The sequence below is a fragment of the Squalius cephalus genome (genome assembly GCF_949319135.1).
Source record: "Squalius cephalus genome assembly, chromosome: 5".
Taxonomy (NCBI): domain Eukaryota; kingdom Metazoa; phylum Chordata; class Actinopteri; order Cypriniformes; family Leuciscidae; genus Squalius; species Squalius cephalus.
The window spans coordinates 36,350,006-36,367,873 of record NC_137126.1 but is presented as its reverse complement, the minus strand read 5'-3'; the positions used below and the strand labels follow the sequence as shown (position 1 = coordinate 36,367,873).

Here is a 17,868-nt window from a genome sequence, read left to right as displayed (position 1 = left end):
ACGCATTTACGAATCGACGGTGGCGTTAAGAAACAAACTGTGCAAGCAATAATGGTATATCTGCAGCATGTGACTGACTGTAGGACATTTATCACAGTGTATGAAAAAACAAGCCCAAAGTATTTCATAACAAGCGGACATGGCAACACTGCCGCGGACAGACGTAGAGCCTCTAATGATCAATATTCGCTGCTCCTATTGGCTGTCTTCGTGCTGATCTGACCAATTACAGTTGTTTTCTTTACTACGCTTAACGTGGGAATAGAGTGATCTTCTTGAAAGCGCAGTAGCACACCGTTCAAGGTGAGTGTGGTTCTTTTTAATGATCTCTATATGATATTTAATTACATTATACTTCATATGTGGCCAGCGACGTTTTCATTATTTTATTTGATGATTTCTGAAAAGTGAATGCAGTGAACGACTTCAACTACACAACTGTAACTTCCATTCTTCATTTTGAACCAGCATTTATTTACCTTGAATGCAGTGAGACGACCTTCAAAAAGATTATATTGTTGTTAATTTTGTTGTCATTCTTCCTTACTATATAAAAATACATAATTTATTTATTAAAGATGACCGTTGTTATTTAATATTGGTGGTGCTCTACCAACATACAAATGCACATGGAGCATCACATGTTCTGCTGCAACTTCTTCGTATTATACTATAGTTTCTGCCCAAACAACATCATTACCACCGTTTTTTTACTACTGTAAAATCATAGTCAATGTTAATAGGATCTCACTCAAACAAAACGAAGGATTGCTTAATGTGGCACATGGGTGCCATAAATGCATTTTCATTGAAGTTACAGTAATTCAATTACAGAAATGTTATGAAATTGTGTAAAATACCATTACATTTATTGAAACAATGTTATGAGATTGTTTAAAATATAATTAAATTAAATAAATAATGTTATGGAGTTATAATTAAAATATAATAAAAATAAATTGATTTTGATACAGGTTATTGCTGCAGATAAATCACTCTTAAATGGGGGTGCTGTCAGCGCTGACGCGGGGGCTCGTGAGAGGAGCTGACAGAATGGCGGAGTTCACGAGCAAGCGCGGGCCCAGGACATTCTACAAAAGCAGAGGCGCAAGACCCACTGGAGTCCTCACCTCAAGCAGAAAGTTCATACCTGTACGGGCCATGGTACCAGAGTTTGTGGTGCCTAACCTGGAAGGATTTAGCCTGAAACCCTACGTGTCATACAAGACCCCAGCAGGGACAGAAGAGCCCGTGACTCCAGAGAAGCTCTTCAGTCAGGTGGTGGCCCCACAGATCGAAAGGGACATTGAGGAAGGGGTTTTCAACGTGGACAACCTTGAGAAATACGGATTGGAGAAAACACAAGAGGGGAAGCTGTTCAAGCTGTATCCCAAGAACTTTGTTCGTTAGATAGACTTTGTGTTTCAGTGATTTGCAATGGACTGTAAACAAACAGGTTATGTTTTGTTCGAATTTTCCATGAACAGACATCATCTAAGATTAAAACCATTTCAATAAAAAATGCCCAACCCATAGCAAAACTTATTCATTGCCAATGAATAATTCCTTAGAGCAGGGGGGTTTAAACTGGGGTCGAGGGGGCACAAAGAAGTGCTAGGGGCTCCGTGGAAATGTTTCCAGAAACGTTATTAAAAAAATACAATAAAAAATAGATTAAATAAAGTAAATGAGTAAATAAATACATATTAAATAACTGAATAAATAATAGATTAAAATTAGTAAATAAATACAGTACTGTAATGATTAGGAAAAGAAGATGTAACAATGTAACTTAACAGAGACAAAATATTTTCCAAATAATATTTTTGACATATTTATAATATTTATTTTTCACAGTGCAAGTAAAAACTATATAGATGCCTTTTACATTTTAGGATGAGGGTCCCTTACATGCGGATGATCCTATTTGGGGGTCGGTGGCATTTAAAAGATAGAAAACCCCTGCCTTAGAAAAACTATTTTACAGAAGAAATAAATGTGTAGACACTTGAATGTATTAATATGGTTATGGTTTATTTGTTATAAAAGGTATCTGTCAACTTCTCAATGTAAAACTAAATTGGGACTAATCACACTAGAAAAATCTTCTTTACATTTTCTAGCTACAATATATAGTCAGAAAATGACATTTTCCAAAATTGCATATATTGAATACAAAGCAATACTGCAGACGTTACAGCAGGACACTGTTGAAATGTGCAGTACCAAATAACCTCATAACAAACGCCCAATCATAGCAACTGTGTTCAGGAAGAGGGGGCGGGTTCAGACGTCATCTGTTCTTCCTCTGGGCTCCAGTCCCATCTCCAAACGTGCATCATGTGGTCGTAGAAGGAGCAGGTAGCCATCAGGCAGGACAGAGACTGGGTGTCTCTGACAGGGCTGGTGAAGGGGTCTGGAGCTGATGTTTTTTTGGGTAAAAGACAATGATCAGGTACGTATTGCCCCGAGTCATCCTCCAGAGAGGTATCAAAGCTGGCAGTGGGCGACTCATACTGGATCCTGAGATGACATCCGGACTCTGTGAGCCCGACGCTGGTTTGGGGAGGTTCCTGAGGAGAGGGGGGTGTGGAGTTGCTTAGGGGGAGTCTGGACCAGTCTGCTCCATATGCTAAAGAGTTGTGGAGAATATAAGAGGCCAGAACAGGACATGGTGCATCTTGTCCCTCTACAAACGTGGATATTAGGGAGAAACCAAAAGTTACTATGAAGAATTGTAAATTACACTACAGTTAAAACGTTTGGGGTCTGTGGAGATTGTCATTTTTTGAAAGAAGTCTCTTATGCTCACCAAGGCTGCAAATATTCTATTTGATCATGGAAAGAGCAAAAAATATTAGTACAATTTAAGATAACCTTTTTTAAAATGTCATTTATTCCTGTGATGGCAAAGCTGATTTTTTTTTTAGCAAAGCTATCACTCCAGTCACATGATTCCTTCTTTGATCATTTCTTATTATCAGCGTTGAAAACTGTTGTGCTGATTAATATTTTTGAGGAAACCGTGATATATATATTTAGGATTCTTTACAGAATAGAAAGTTGATTTGAAATGCAACCTTTCTGAATAAAAATAATTTCTTTCAACAAAAAATATTCACTGACCCCAAACTTTTGAACGATAGTGTGCACATTTATCATTGGAATACACAGTGGCAAATATTAACAGTAATTCTTCTTACCCATAGCTTTCTGGCAGTGGAGAATATGGAAATCATTATGCATACATGCAGCTAGCAGAAGGTGCTCTTGACTGGGGTGCCACTTGAGTCTCCACACGCCGCCACCCACTGCAGTCTCATTCAGGGGCGTCTTCATGTTCCTCCCGTCCCAGAGCAACACGTTCTCATCATAGCTACCAGAGGGACAAAACATGTACACATCATATACTTAAATATTGTGTTTTTGATGACTGTCTCAGCAGAAACTAAGAGAAAGGACTCTTTTCTCACAGACTGCAATGATGATTTTTGCAATAATGAACAATTATTCTTTTAGATTTATAATTCATGTTTAAATTTTCCTCCTACCTCCCGGTGGCTAGTACGTGCTCTCGATGGGGGTTACTGTGTATGCTGCATACTCCCATAGTGTGTCTGAGACAGGACAATAGTATTTATTTACCATGACTGTGCATAAACAGCATATAGAACATAATTAAGTGGACTCAAAGGCTAAAAGTAATGTTGGTTGATGAAACATCACAGCTACTGTCTCACCTCTTGCTGGTGAAGGTGGGGGAAGAGGGACCCATTCTCAGATCCCAGCCCTTTAGTTTGCAGTCATCACCACCTGAGATGGCAATTATAAAAAGTAATGGGTAACACTTTATAATAATGTCACATTAATTAATGCATGACATTAACTAACAATGAGCAATACATGTGTTTATTAATCTTTGTTAATGTTAGTTAATAAAACACAACAGTTCATTGTTAGTTCATGAAAGCTCAGATCCATTAAAAATATTAAGAGATACAGCTTTTGATTTTAATAATGTAATAATACATAAAGTATTTTTTATTGTTAGTTCATGTTCACTCACTAATGCGAACAAATGGAACCTTATTGTAGTGTTACAAAGTAATGATACAAATAAATACATTTACATGAAAAGATAAATCAATGCAGTGTTATTTTAGTATCAGTTATATACTATTATAGTAATTATTAATATTTTTAATTAGCTTTTATTTTTATATTTTCAGTTTTCATTTTAATTTTTGTTTAATTTTAGGAATTTTGTTATGTGCTTTTATAATGTAATTAGTTTTTTTTAAACAAATACTTCTATTTAGTTTTTAATTTTAATACTTTCAACTTATTTTATTTCAGGTAGTTGCCAAGGCACCATTTCAAATTTTCATGAAATTTATTATTATTATTATTATTTTAAATTATTTATATAATTTCAGCTTTATTTCAATTATAAAAAAATAGTTTTAATAGTTTTAGTTAGCAATAACAACACTAAATCAATGACGATACACATAACAGCACCACAGTGACAAACAGTTCCTTTTTCCTCATACCTGAATAAACAATCTGAGTATCCCAGTAACTAAACGCTGAGATCCAGGCTTCAAAGTCGTGAGCTTTCCACTGACACACAGCAGTTAGACTGGCTTCCCCCAGAGACAGCACTGTGAGAGAGCCGCTTGAGTCACTGGACACCACACGCACATCACTGCTGCAAAAAGACAACAGTAACCATTATATACAGAGACAAATGCAATGGGAAATCATCAGTCCATGAATGATGAGAGCACCTTACCTCTCACCTCTCCCTGTGGACCAGTCTAAAGACAAGGCCAGTCTGTCAGGACCCAACTCTGCTCTCAACTCACACTCCAGACCACTGGTGCCCTGCTACTGGAGACACAGTCCAAACAGGCAAAAGATACTTAATCAAGTAAAAACAATAAAACATCTTAAAATAGTGTCCGATGCCAACAATGTTAGGGGGACTTGGGCCCTGAGCTGCAGGATTATTCAAAATGTATGTATTATTAATACAATTTCTATTATTCATACTAATTATAATTCTGGTAATGCATTTCCAAAAACATTCCAGTGGCTCTGGATTGATGCTGCTAATAGAGCTTAACTTTTATTACATCTATCATAGTCCTTTATTGTGCATCTCCTCATGAGTTTGAGTTTGATTGGTCACCTGAGGTTCCATAAGCTTGTACAGCTGGATTTCTCCACTTGCAGTGGCCATACCCAACAAAGGACGCTCTGATATCGGCACATGACACCTGAGGAATTCAAATATAGCTATAAGAATCTGAATCAGCATTCATGCCATTACTGGAGGGGTGGAGCTAGAAGGTCCAACCACACCCTAACTCTATACCTCCACCCATTAGATCCACAGAGGTGGAGCTGGACTAGGTCAAGCTCAACCCATGAGGTCCAGAGAGGTGGAGCTGGACATCATTTGGCTCTGCAGTGAGCACCACTTTGGCATTACTGACCATCTGTCCAGGGTGTTTCATTACCTCAGCCAGAGACTACTTACTGTAGGTGTGGAGAATGGATGAATCAACGTCATCACATACAAGAAACAATATGCATAATATATACACAGAATGTACAAAATACAACAAAACATACATATAGAGTGTGTAATGGTGTAGGTTAAGAGTGAATTGTAGTGAGCAGAATGAATAGTGAGACTGCCTTACCACTTGAGGTCGAGAATAGCTGGAGTGTCTATTCTCTGAGTCTCTGTCAATGGAGGGATGAACGATGGTTGCGGATTACAGTCAAACAGATAAAGTCGACCGATTCTGTTCGGGGCAGTAGAGTCTTCTGCTGTCTGCGGTTAACAGAAAACACTGTTTCAAAGTGGCCAGTTGATACAACTAATAATACCACACACACTTCTTAGCTATTTAAATGGGGACATTCCATATACGTAATTGTTTTTATACTGTACAAACTGTATATTATATCCTCTTACACTAACCCTACCCCTAAACCTACCCATCACACAAAACTTTCTGCATTTTTACATTTTTAAATAACCTTTAATTACTTTATTTGTATACCAGATTTCCAAATGAGGACGTCCCTAAAGGGAGGATTTTGGAGATTTTGTCAGGTTTTGGTCATTTCTGGTACACACACACACACACACACACACACTACCATAACATAACACAAAAGATATTTTGAATTAATTACCTTATCATCGCCTTTTTGAAGTTGGTAAGTCCCACATGCCAGAACATGAGACCATTGTGGTAATGGGCACCACTCCACGGTATCAGCGCTTAACTCCGTGTCAAACACTTGCAGAGTTCGGGTTCGAGACTGCCAACCCATCGAAGCGGCTCAGCATAATATGAAGCAACTTAGAATTGACCAAGAAATGACTGTAACTGACCAAGAAATGACTGTACGCGTGCTGTCACTCTATAATCCCTGCATACAGCACAGCAGACCAGCTGTCAGTAAATCATTTATTTACATTTTATATGTTGAATTTCTATTACATTTCATAACTTTACTTCAAATACCAGTTTCCAGGTCATAAACATTTTTGTGTAACTTCGCCTTTATCGTTTTTACGAGGTAAACAGGACGTGAATGGCACAACAACTTCCGGGTGGCTGATGTCTGACTGGCTGAGCGTTTAAATGGCGCCCTTGTTTGTGGTGAACAGTTCCTATTTGAAAAGCATGCAGTTTTCACTTTTTTTGTGATTGTACGGTACATCAGTATGGATCAGATTAACCCCGAGTCAAAATCTGTCCTCTGCACATTGCTGGATAAAAACGATCAGTCCAAGTATGTGTTTTTTACGCAAAAGCGATCTTCAGGAGACATAAACATGGGGTGAGTTGATATTTTGTCAAGCAGTGACAGCAGTTCTGTGAGCTATACTCCATCTAAAATTAATGTATAATAATTATAAATGTAGGTTAATTATAGAAGTGTTATTTTAGTATTATTAACATACTCTTATTTATATTTTGAATTAGTTTTTTTATATATTTCCAGTTTTCATTTTAAGTTTTAGGAATTTTGTTATGTGTTTTTGTCATCTTTATTAGTTTTTCTTAACAAAAAAAAAAAAAAAAAAAAAAATCGAATTAGCTTTAATTTATTTTATTTCAGTTTTAGTAAGTACAAGTGTACTTATTTCAGTTTAAGTTTACAGCATTTCTAATTTTCAATCAATTAATTATAAAAAAAATATTTTAATGTAAATCCTAAACTTTAATATATATATATATATATATATATATATATATATATATATATAAAATTTATGTTGTGATGTCCTGTTTCTTATAGATTTACCAATGGTGAAGATGTTTGGAAAACTCATCTTTCAGAGGAGATTGTGTCCCAGCTTGTAAGGATTTGTCGATGGGAGTCTTTTCACATGACAGATATTCCTCTTTTACAATAATAATACAAAGCTTTTTATTTCTTTACAGTTTAAGAAGTTTGCATTAAAGTCCACAGAGGATTATACCATCAAGCTCAAGTGAGGATCTGTGAAAGAGTACTTGATGAGTATTGATAGTCTGATTTCTTTGGTTGGCAAGATCTTCTGTCCTGTCTGAGAACACCCTCTTGTGTATCTGGACAGATGTGCATGTAAGACTGGCAGAGCATTTGTGAAGCTGCAGGAGGACAGTGCTGTGCTGCATTTAGGATCTGAACCTACAGACCTCAGTCTGTCTCTTTCAAAACTCACTGACTCCGAGGGAAGAACAGAAGTCAAGGAGCTGCTGTTTAAAATGGCTGACAGCCTGCAACAGCAAGAAAGTCAAGGCAAGCAAAGATGCTTTCAATTATTATAATTGCTATTTTTCAAAATAATTAAACCCTGGAGCTAAACGTTTGATGTTTTCACTCATTTGTAGGTGCATCATCTTCATTTAGTCCAGTCAAGAACCCTCAGAAGAGGGGTAAGTTAAGGCAGTACTCTTAAAGCATGTTAGTTGGATTTAGTCAAGTGGATTTAAATCAGTGGTTCTCAAAAATGATGTAAATTTAGTAATATTAACATGATCTTAAAAGTACACTATGTAACTTTTTTTTGGTTCAAAATTAATTTAAATAATGAGTCAATACATCATTCAAAGCGTGTTTTTGTCTTACTCTTATTCACGCCTATTGAAAGTGTTTATGTTTAGTATGGTTTTTGCGGGAAAGATAAATTGCCATATGTAGCTCTAACAGAGTTTATTGTAAAGCATTATCTGTAGGGTCATATTCATCCGCACGGTCACACAGAGCCGAAGCACAACCTAAACAGTGTTCTTCTGCAAAATGCGTGCAGTTTTGTTTTCTAACCGTGAGAAGGCCAAAAGTTACATAGTGTACCTTTAATTAAAATGCAAAAAAACTCAAAAAAATAAAGATGTACAACATTAAACTGACATTATATTTTTGGAGGGCTTTTAAAAAGATTATTTATTACAACAGAAGTATTGTGTATGTGTGTGTAAGGAAGGAAGGTAGAAAAAGAAAGAAAGTAAGTTTAGATAGGAGGATCTTCGAATATTGTCTTGGACAAAGCCTTGGAGTCAAAAATTTCAAGAGTTACTGATTTAAATTGTCTAAGCGCTTTTAAAATTACATTTTTCTTTTTTTTTTTTTTAGATTTTGAACCTAGAAAACAGCACACGGGTCCAATATTAGCAGTTAGAAAACGTCTTCCTGGGGATTCTCTCATCAACCCTGGAACAAAAAGGTGAACATTTTTTATTGACTTTAGGCTCAAAAATAATGTGAAATTTCTTTCACCTCCTGTTCATGGACCATTTCTAACCATTTTACAGAAAGAAACCTGCAACAGGTGTGGCCTTTGATGATGGAGACGATGAATGAGGTCAACGTGAGCTTTTATTAAACATGAATTGTCTGTTTTTTAACCACCTCAACACTATCAGTTTTTAAAATATAACTGCATATCAATTACACCATGAACTGTTTTAAGTCATCGTGCATTTATTTAACATTTTATGATTTCTTTATTTTCTTTTAATTGTGTTGCTAATAAAAAAATGGCATTTTTAAATAAATGTGATAACTGAAACTGTTTTATTATTCAAACGACTGTGTACAAATAAAAGTCACAAAATCAATTGAACAATTTATTGATTTAATTATTCTCTTTTCTCCCTGTTAATATTAAAAACACCAGTTCACCCCAGTTAGTACAAGAGAATGGAAACGATAAAGGTAATTGAAAACAAGCTGAAAAGGTCCAGTCAATCTTGTTACAAGGGAATTCACCTGAACATAGGTATCACTGGATGAAAAAACGTTCATAAATATTGAATCATATTCACATGTACTGAAGTTACATTCCAAAGCACTTACTAGAAAGATAAAACTAAATCACCTCCTTAACCATAATGCTATTTTATATGATACAGAACCACACTCATGTTTGCTGGTGTCTTAAATCACTGCACATGTTCATTTCCAAAGTGAAAAGCAGCTAGCACTGATCTTTAGTTAGGCTGTTGAGGTTCTCGTTAGCAGGAAATATATTTTGAGGAAAATATTTAGCAGGAAAGGAGACTTTGAGTGTTCAGAGTTCATTAGGTCAGTTTTCATATAGCTGGTCACAATTAATTTACACATTTCAAAAACTGCTTCATTTCCCTTTGGTCATCGTACATGAAAACGCACCCAACGGCCTCCTCATCCGTCTTTGAGGAGCTCAAAAATATTCATCATACTCTTTAACACAGCAATGTCCGAAAAATAAGACACCATTATAGTACTAAGTGCCGACAATTGTGCAAGATTCAGAGATTTAGCACGGTTAGACTGTCACCAAGCGATAGGACCTAACCATCATGTACATCACTGGCAAGAAGGAGAAGCATCATTTAATTTCAAATAAACAACATAAATGACTAATTTCAGGAAAAAGAAATTACACTTGTATTACATTACAGTGCAAACAACAAAAACAAAACCTCCCGCTATTCAAGAAACGAACATATTTCAAGGGTTCTCAAATATAATCGTCAAGAGCAATGACCTGATTTCGGTCTATCTGTAATAACAGTGACTCAAAGTTCACTTTTGGCTTCACAGTGATAGAGTGACACTTATGAACGTTTCAACAGACATCTGGTGTTATGCAGCTTTTAACCATTCGCGGTAATGCAACGTAAAAGACACCGGTTTCAATTACAATTCTTAAATTAAAAAAAAAGAATAAAAAAAAAAGGGAGAAACCCCTGGTTCAGGAGACACAAAAGTCAGCACAAAACACTTATGCCGTTTACATTCAACTACAAGACCATAAACATCTCGATAGCGGGGCTTGTTCGGTCCGGTTCGACTAAAGGCCTTTGAATCAGTCACGGGTCATTCACTATTGAACGTCCAATGTAAAAACTTCAATGAAGGTGCACAGGTACATTTGCATTCTTCAACAAGAACAACAGGTCCGTTCAAAACATTTAAGCATAGCAAAATTTCTTCAACCAACAACACAACAGGCTTGTCTTTTATAGCATGCTCTCAATGCAGGTACAAATAAACAAACTAGGTCAGAGTAAAGGAAAAAAAAAAAAAAGATGTAGGCTATAGTTACAACCGTTTCAATTGAACATGAGAATAAACAGTCATAAAAAGAACAAGTTGCAAAGGCTGAACCCATTCTTTGAGGGATGATTATGTTATGACATCAACACTACGATTAAAACAATTTCAACGTGTGATCAGTTTAAAGATAGTACGACCATATTCAAATTTAAAGCGAAAGCAAATTAAACCATACGGCCGGTTTGTATCTAAGAAATACATTCTCTTTAATTCCCATCCAGCAGGCTTGAATATGAAGTACAGTAATACACGTTTCCATAAACCATCATCTCTAGAACTCCAGAGGGCAGACTGTGGACTGAGAACCTCAGAGAACCGCTCTCTCTGGCCCGATCACGTTCAGGCCCCGACTGTGTCCGCATCTCTGGTTAGAGTTCCCAGAAGAGCCGTTCTCTCGCTCGGCTACTGAAGAGCAAATGGAAAAAAGAACAACCCCCTCACTTGGCCAGAGAGATGGATCCTCTCCAGCGAGAAAAAAAAAAAACACAAACGTCTTTCACCACACAGACACGGGTCTGAGCTTGAGGCTTTTTTTTTTTTTACCATCTCTCCGTCTGTGAGATGAACAGCTGTTTCAGCACAGAGTGTCTGTATTAAAGGACAACTGTACCTGTGAGAAGGGGAAATAAAAATGATTACAGAGAAGTATTTTAAATAATGTAGTACAGTAGTCTTGGGATAAACAAAAACATATGATTGATATGAATATTTCAAAGTCCCAACCAGAGTTACCTAGTGGCATGTGTATCGCTAGTACTGCCAGTGCACTTCTATTTACCAACATATTACTCTTTTGATTTGGTTCTTTTAACGAATCAGTCAAAAGTTAATGGTTGAACCACCAGTCTATCGCAGGGGTGTCCAATCCTGCTCCCGGAGGACCACTGTTCTGCAGAGTTTAGCTTCAACCTCAATTAAACACACCTGAACCAGCTCATCAAGGTCTTTCTAGCTGTGTTGAGGCAAGTTGGAGCTAAACTCCGCAGAGCAGTAACCCTCTAGGACCGAGTTTGGACACCCCTGGTCTGACGAATTAACTTCTGAATCACTTACTGACTGGATGTTTGTGATATAGTGTAGTTAAAGATTCAATAAACACTGTTTTAACTACCATTAAAATTCAAATGTAGATTTTTTATTTTTTTTTATTTTTTTATTTCAAATAAATGCTGTTCTTTTGAACTGCCTATTCATCAAATAATTATGGTTTCCACTAAAATATTAAGTAGTTTCAATGATAACAGAAAAATGTTTCTTGAGCATTAAATCAGCATATTAGAATAATGTCTGAAGGATCATGTGACACTGAAGACTGGAGAAAATCCAGCTTTGTCATCACAGGGAAAAATTACCATTTAATTTAATTTAATTTAATTTAAATTAAATGTATTTTAATATTTCACAATATCAATGTTTTTATTGCTATTTTTATTTTGATCAAATAAATGCAGGATAGTTTGGGACAAGAAATTCTTCTAAACACTCCTAAATGTTTAATAGCTTTAAAAAACTCTTTTTTTTTTTCTTGTGAGATAAATGAAACATTACAATTCATTTCTTTCATACACTTTACTTTTTTTGACATTACAGCAGCCACTTTGATTTTGAATCCATAAGAAGCTCACCCGGTTTGTTCTTTATTTTTTAATAAATGTAGGAGTAATAAGTCTTATGCAGACTGTGCCAAGCAAATTTAATTGAATTATCTCATTAAAATATGTTTTTTATGTTGCTGTGTCCCAAGTCTTACCCTCTCTTCCTCAAAGCTGATCAATCCTTCGTCATCATCACTCTCAAGTTCATCTGGCTCTTCACTTACAAGAGCGTTGAGTTCTGTGTTAGCAAGACGGGGCCTGAGGATGCTAAGCAGCCGCTGCAGTGGCGACTGACCAGCACTAGATGGGGAACTTTCCTGCTGTTCTAAGTTATCACTTTGCTTTTTTGCAAAGTTAACAAAGACCTAAGAAAAGAAAATAAGATATTACTACTTTTTCTTGTTACAGTATATGCAGCTTTTGGGTTCATATTTAGTTCTTTTGCATCCATAATATGGATTTTTCAAAGAAACTACCATTTATTAACTTCCATTACTTTACACTTTCACTAATACTGTACCATTTCTCTGAGATAAACTTACGTTGTCCAGGGTTGTCTGACTGACAGAGTAATCCTCGATGCTCAGCACCTCCACCACCTGCTCCATTTTGCTAAAGACCTGAGCCAGAGAGATGTTCTCTGACTTCAGCTGGTACTGAATCTTCGTGTGGTGCCGCTCCTTAGGTAAAGGAATAAGCAGAAGTTTACAATTTTTACTGCATGCGAAGCAAGCTCAAAATATACACACATGTATACTTAGTTTTGTCAGCATTGCACAAAAACACCTTGTGAGAGCTTCTTGCAACTTTCTATAAATATGAAAACTCACTGTCTTAGTATATATTACATATTTTCTTAAAGTTTTATGCTTAAAAATTGTCATTAAGCTACAGAAATCTGCCAAAAAATACTTTGTATTTTTAGTACTGAATATTATGCACCTTTAGGATGGCCTCTGGAAAATTCCTGTTGAAAAAACGTATCACTTCCTTGACGCTAGCGGTGGTCTTAGTTCGTACTGTTATCATATATCCATCCCCAAATCTGAAACAAATATAAAAGAACAGTGAAGCAAAAATGTGCACTGCACTCCTGAATCCCACATTTTAGTGCCTGAGGCTTTTCAAACCTGTTTTTTAGATGCTGGATGCTTCCCAAGCACTTGAACCTGCCGTTAACCATGATGCCCAGTCTAGTGCACAAGGCTTCACACTCCTCCATACTGCAAATAAACATAACAGTACATTACAGAGTGAAAAGATAGCAGCTATTAAAATTAAATACAAAAACAGAAAACAAGATTTCTATAGTTACCACACCTGTGAGACGTCAACACAACAGAACGTCCGGTCTTGATGATGTCAAGAATCAGGTTCCATAAGAACCGACGAGCCTTTGGGTCCATACCTGTGGTGGGCTCATCCTATAATGACAAACAAGATCATGTTTAGACCTGCGCAGGGTAATTAAACACAGCTCAATAGCAAAAACTTTTCACTAAAACAAAAACAAAAAAAACTGATTAAGAAAACGATTTTTGCAGTGAGAGTGGAGAATGTTAAGGGAAGAGCGACAGGCAGATCTCACCAGAAAGATGAGTGAAGGGTATCCAATCAGAGCAATAGCTGTAGAGAGTTTGCGTTTGTTGCCTCCACTGTAGGTGCCGGCAGGTTTGTCAGCATACTTGGACAACTCCAACTTCTCCAGAGCCCACTGAACCACCTTCAGGACACAAAGACACGAGAGCGAATGAGAGTGAGATACTGTAAAAAGATGCTAGGAAAAACTCATTAAAAAAACATTTTATTCTCGACAGTAAGGACAAATCTAACAATAAACTGCAGTTAACATTTATAGATTGCTAAGTGCTTTTTCAAGCTGATTTCAAGAGAGCTTTCAGGAGCTCTTATCCATACTTGACTATCACTGATAAGTGCATGACAACCATTTACAGAATGCTGTGTGACTGCACAGTGTGTGTGTGTGTGTCTGTGCTCACCCGTTCCTCATCTTTCCAGGGGATGCCACGGAGGCGTGTGTACATCTCCAGATGTTCTCGAGCAGTCAGGTCATCAAACAGAGCGTCAAACTGGGGGCAGTAACCGATGCTCTGCTGCACGCATAAAAGCTCCCGCAAGATGCTGCAGGTTAATGAAAGACTCACACTGACTAAGCCATTTACACTAGCAGTATATATACAACAGCTTTAAAGCAACAACACAGAAATCTATCCATACATACATGCATACATACTCCTACACTGGTGGTCAAAAAAAGTGGAATAATTCCGATATTTTTTTAATGTTTTTTCAAAGAAATCTCTTATGGTCACCAAAGGCAGAATTTATTTGATGAAAATGATGTAAAAAGAGTAATATTGTGAAATATTATTACAATTTCAATTAAATGTTTTGTATTTGAATATATTTAAAAATATTTTTTATTTCTGTGATGACAACGCATTCTTCTTGTTTTGAACTTAAATTAAACAATATTTATTTGCATGATTTTAAGACATATTCCATATTCTGTGAAAAAATACCTTGAAACCTTGATACCTGTATGAATCAATAGTGTCGTTAGCATAGCAACATGCTAACATCAAAACTTCCTTGTAAGTTTTAGTAGGTCAATTTTTTTATTTTATTTTTATTCAGAAATAAAATTGTAAGACTTATTTAATAAGACTTATTTGAATTAAGTTTCATTTTTCTTATTCATGGGCAAATTGCTTTCTCGTTTTATACATAAATTATTGGAAAATCAACTTAGATTAAGAAATATTCTATATTCTTCCAAAAAAACAAACAAACAAAAAAACGCTAAAACATCAGAGGTGTTCTGAATGTAGCACCTGTGTCCCTGGATAAAGGCCTCTCCCCCCGTTGTGCTCTCGTCTCCTGTCAGCATTTTGAAGGTGGTGGTCTTTCCGGCTCCGTTCACTCCCAGCAGCCCGAAGCATTCCCCAGGACGGACCCCCAGACACAAACGGTCCACTGCCAGGATCCGGCCCATCTTACGAGACTTGTACACCTGTAGGGAGATGCAGGCTCTAAGAACATCAGAACGATGGGTTCAGGTCTGATCAGACCGGGTTAAGGGAAAGTTTTTAAAATGTCATGGAGTGCCTGACCTTGGTTAGGTTGTCGATCTTCAGCATGTCATTGTCAGCGTCTCCCCTCAGCACTCTGCGTCTCTCACAAGCCACATCAACATCATCGTCCTCAACCGGCTGACTGCTGACAGGCACTCTCCTTCAATCAGATGGAAACAGTGACCTTTAGAACTTTTTCATTTTCAACTGTCAAAGACACACACACACATACACACAGTATACAATCACACACTCACTGGGCTTTCCTGAGGAAGTTGTACTGGCACAGAATTGTAATAAGAAAGCCAACGAAACCCTCAATGGTCATTGCCACCAGTCCCCGTGTCACAATGTCCCATTCAAATGGAGACTTCACCTTATCAAACTGGCCTGCAGGGAAGAGAAGGCATTTAATCTTTTGAAAAAGCAAAGAAAAGTCCTCCACAGTGCCCTGAGATGGGGAACACACAAACACACCTATCTTGGCGTAATACTCATTGATGTACTCATTATAGGCCATCTCCATCAATCCATGACCGAGGTTATAGTTGGGAAAGATGAGAAAACAAGACTTCAGATAGCTGTTTACCAACTTCAAATCCTGTGAGGTAAAAGAAAAAAACATACATTAGTGATAAAATGCTACACTGATATTAAACATTAGACACGATCGAAAGTCAAGAACACCTAGGTGGGACGGCCCAAATCCAGTATTTAAAATGAAATAGAAATGCCCAATTAAAAATAAATTCAAAAGGAAAACAGCAAAAATAAGTGCATATACACCCCAACGCTATTGCCGAATAGGTCAACCCCCCCCCCCTTTTTTTTTAACAATAAAGAAAGAAAGAAAGAAATAAAATAAAGAAATTTGCTAATAGATTTACATTTGCAGCTCTCCTACAGATATTTTAAAAAAATGCTAAACAATTTCTCTCTTTGATGTACCTTGTCATGCTCAAAGAGCTGTAGGAGGAAAGTGGCCACCGTGGCTGTGATGCCAATGAAGAGATTAATGACTATGAGGAAAACATAAGCTGTGCTGGGCACCTCAAACCAGAAAGAGGCTGGATACATGATGGGGGTTATAGACCAGCTAGAAAGAGAGAGAGAGAGAGAGAGGGGGAAATGTCACATTTTATGTGGGATTTTCAAGACTCGAATAAAACTGACAAAACAATGTTTGTATTTATTGTCACTCCATGTCTGACTTAAAGTCTTCATGCAGAAAGAGCTTACCCATAAAGGAGGAAGAGAGAGAGCACTGCAGGGAAATTCGTAGGTGACGTGTATGCAGGAAGGTCGAACACAAACAGAATTAGGACACAGCATGTTGCTGGAACCAGGTAGTTCAGCTAGCGAAGAAAGGACAAAAGAAATCTGTGTGTAAACCAATTTAGCCCTCAGGACTGTTCTTGCTTGAGAATAGACAGCACATTATCTCTCCTTCACCCTACCATGTCCCATATGTAGTTTGCTAGCCAGTAAGTGACAGGGTCACATCCGCTGACAAACTGAAGGTGTTTGGCCTTGGTGGATTTTTCTGCTACAAGGAAGACCACGAAGCTCGCTGGCACAAAGGACATGGCAACTATGATGAAGATGGCAATAACCACATCAGTGCCCTGGAGCCTAGAAGGAGATGAAGAGCAGATATTAAATCAGAAGGAGCTTTTTAAAAGAGCTATTTTTCTGTAAAGGGCTGGCTCTCAACTCTGGAACATATTGCCAACCTAAAAAAATAATAAAAAAAACATGACATAGCCATTTACAGTGATGGTTAAGCTAGCACTGGCTTAAGAGAAACCAGAGCTGTACACAATTAAAATGATAATAAATTATTGATTTAATTAGTTTTATCTATCCAACTTATTTTTCAGGTATGTACGAGCACATCCATTCGTAATTTAAATGCACCTGGCTTCCGGTGTCATCCAAAGTTGGGAGATTCCTTATAATAGGTATTGAGTGTTTTTATTTTCTTTTTTGTGCGTATGCGTATATTAAATTAGTGAAAAGTGTTAACAAAAAGGTAAGAAGGGTTGGTAGTTGGTAGGGCTGGTAGTATTTTTTTTTTTCAAGAAAATTCTTTCTAGGGACTTGAGATGCAAATACCGTACCATATTCTCTATGTACACTGCATATTTTTCAGCTCTTTGGCTGGAATGTTTTTTGTACTGTCCCTATTTATTATTGTTTGTTATAAATAATTTATCTGTGCACATCACTTTTTTTTGAATCCATGTTCCCTTCTTTTTTTAAAATCAGAATAACTTCCCCTCCCACTGATGACGTGGGTACTGGCACGAACAACCTGTCACTCACATGAGATAACAACAATAGCAAACCACAATCATCCAACGATCCAATCAATTCTCGATGGACAAAAATAAAGTCACGCCTTATATTTTTTTCTAGTTTGAGAAGCTGTTCTCTTGGGTATACGTCACAATAGGGAAGAAAAGTCTGTCACTTCCATTTCATGCAAACTTAAAATAAACCAATTAAACAAATAAAAAATAAGCAATGAGTGTCTGAGGGTTGGAACAGGAAGCAGAGAG

General features: G+C 36.9%; 4 protein-coding genes across 6 annotated transcripts in view; 2 read left to right on the top strand and 2 right to left on the bottom strand.

Annotated features, from left to right (window-relative positions):
• Positions 1-230: 230 nt before the first annotated feature.
• mrpl41 (mitochondrial ribosomal protein L41) lies at positions 231-1,545 on the top strand. Its single transcript, XM_079870992.1, has 2 exons — positions 231-303; positions 975-1,545. Exon 2 carries the CDS (start codon positions 1,003-1,005, stop codon positions 1,408-1,410), a length of 408 nt encoding a protein of 135 aa, XP_079727118.1. The 5' UTR covers positions 231-303; positions 975-1,002; the 3' UTR covers positions 1,411-1,545.
• Positions 1,546-1,813: 268 nt separating this feature from the next.
• dph7 (diphthamide biosynthesis 7) lies at positions 1,814-6,354 on the bottom strand (the record flags this gene model as incomplete). The annotated part of the gene is made up of 9 exons (XM_079870990.1): positions 1,814-2,689; positions 3,204-3,376; positions 3,552-3,617; positions 3,741-3,813; positions 4,554-4,711; positions 4,796-4,890; positions 5,195-5,282; positions 5,712-5,845; positions 6,214-6,354. 9 exons carry the CDS (start codon positions 6,352-6,354, stop codon positions 2,268-2,270), a joined length of 1,350 nt encoding a protein of 449 aa, XP_079727116.1. The 3' UTR covers positions 1,814-2,267.
• paxx (PAXX non-homologous end joining factor) lies at positions 6,254-9,134 on the top strand. Its single transcript, XM_079870991.1, has 8 exons — positions 6,254-6,478; positions 6,612-6,867; positions 7,330-7,390; positions 7,476-7,525; positions 7,631-7,815; positions 7,908-7,952; positions 8,650-8,740; positions 8,829-9,134. The coding sequence occupies exons 2-8, from the start codon at positions 6,752-6,754 to the stop codon at positions 8,875-8,877; spliced, it is 597 nt and encodes a 198-aa protein (XP_079727117.1). The 5' UTR covers positions 6,254-6,478; positions 6,612-6,751; the 3' UTR covers positions 8,878-9,134.
• The window catches only part of abca2 (ATP-binding cassette, sub-family A (ABC1), member 2), a 59,043-nt gene continuing 50,309 nt past the window's right edge, over positions 9,135-17,868 (bottom strand). For all 3 annotated transcript variants that reach the window (XM_079870986.1, XM_079870988.1, XM_079870987.1), the window contains exons 35-49: positions 16,765-16,939; positions 16,547-16,662; positions 16,256-16,403; positions 15,785-15,908; positions 15,565-15,697; positions 15,347-15,467; positions 15,068-15,246; positions 14,213-14,354; positions 13,801-13,935; positions 13,533-13,636; positions 13,343-13,435; positions 13,155-13,257; positions 12,755-12,892; positions 12,368-12,577; positions 9,135-11,227 (exon numbers count right to left, since the gene is read on the bottom strand). In XM_079870986.1, the coding sequence (XP_079727112.1) occupies positions 11,192-11,227; positions 12,368-12,577; positions 12,755-12,892; positions 13,155-13,257; positions 13,343-13,435; positions 13,533-13,636; positions 13,801-13,935; positions 14,213-14,354; positions 15,068-15,246; positions 15,347-15,467; positions 15,565-15,697; positions 15,785-15,908; positions 16,256-16,403; positions 16,547-16,662; positions 16,765-16,939 (1,957 nt within the window). In that variant the 3' untranslated portion in view covers positions 9,135-11,191. The remainder of the gene's footprint in view (positions 11,228-12,367; positions 12,578-12,754; positions 12,893-13,154; positions 13,258-13,342; positions 13,436-13,532; positions 13,637-13,800; positions 13,936-14,212; positions 14,355-15,067; positions 15,247-15,346; positions 15,468-15,564; positions 15,698-15,784; positions 15,909-16,255; positions 16,404-16,546; positions 16,663-16,764; positions 16,940-17,868) is intronic.

Excerpts from the sequence above, each read along its gene's own strand:
- mrpl41 (XM_079870992.1), top strand. The coding sequence starts at position 1,003 with ATGGGGGTGCTGTCAGCGCTGACGCGGGGGCTCGTGAGAGGAGCTGAC.
- paxx (XM_079870991.1), top strand. The coding sequence starts at position 6,752 with ATGGATCAGATTAACCCCGAGTCAAAATCTGTCCTCTGCACATTGCTG. Across the intron at positions 7,391-7,475 it reads AGGAGATTGTGTCCCAGCTT|TTTAAGAAGTTTGCATTAAA; the intron begins GTAAGGATTTGT and ends ATTTCTTTACAG. Across the intron at positions 7,526-7,630 it reads GATTATACCATCAAGCTCAA|ATGTGCATGTAAGACTGGCA; the intron begins GTGAGGATCTGT and ends GTATCTGGACAG.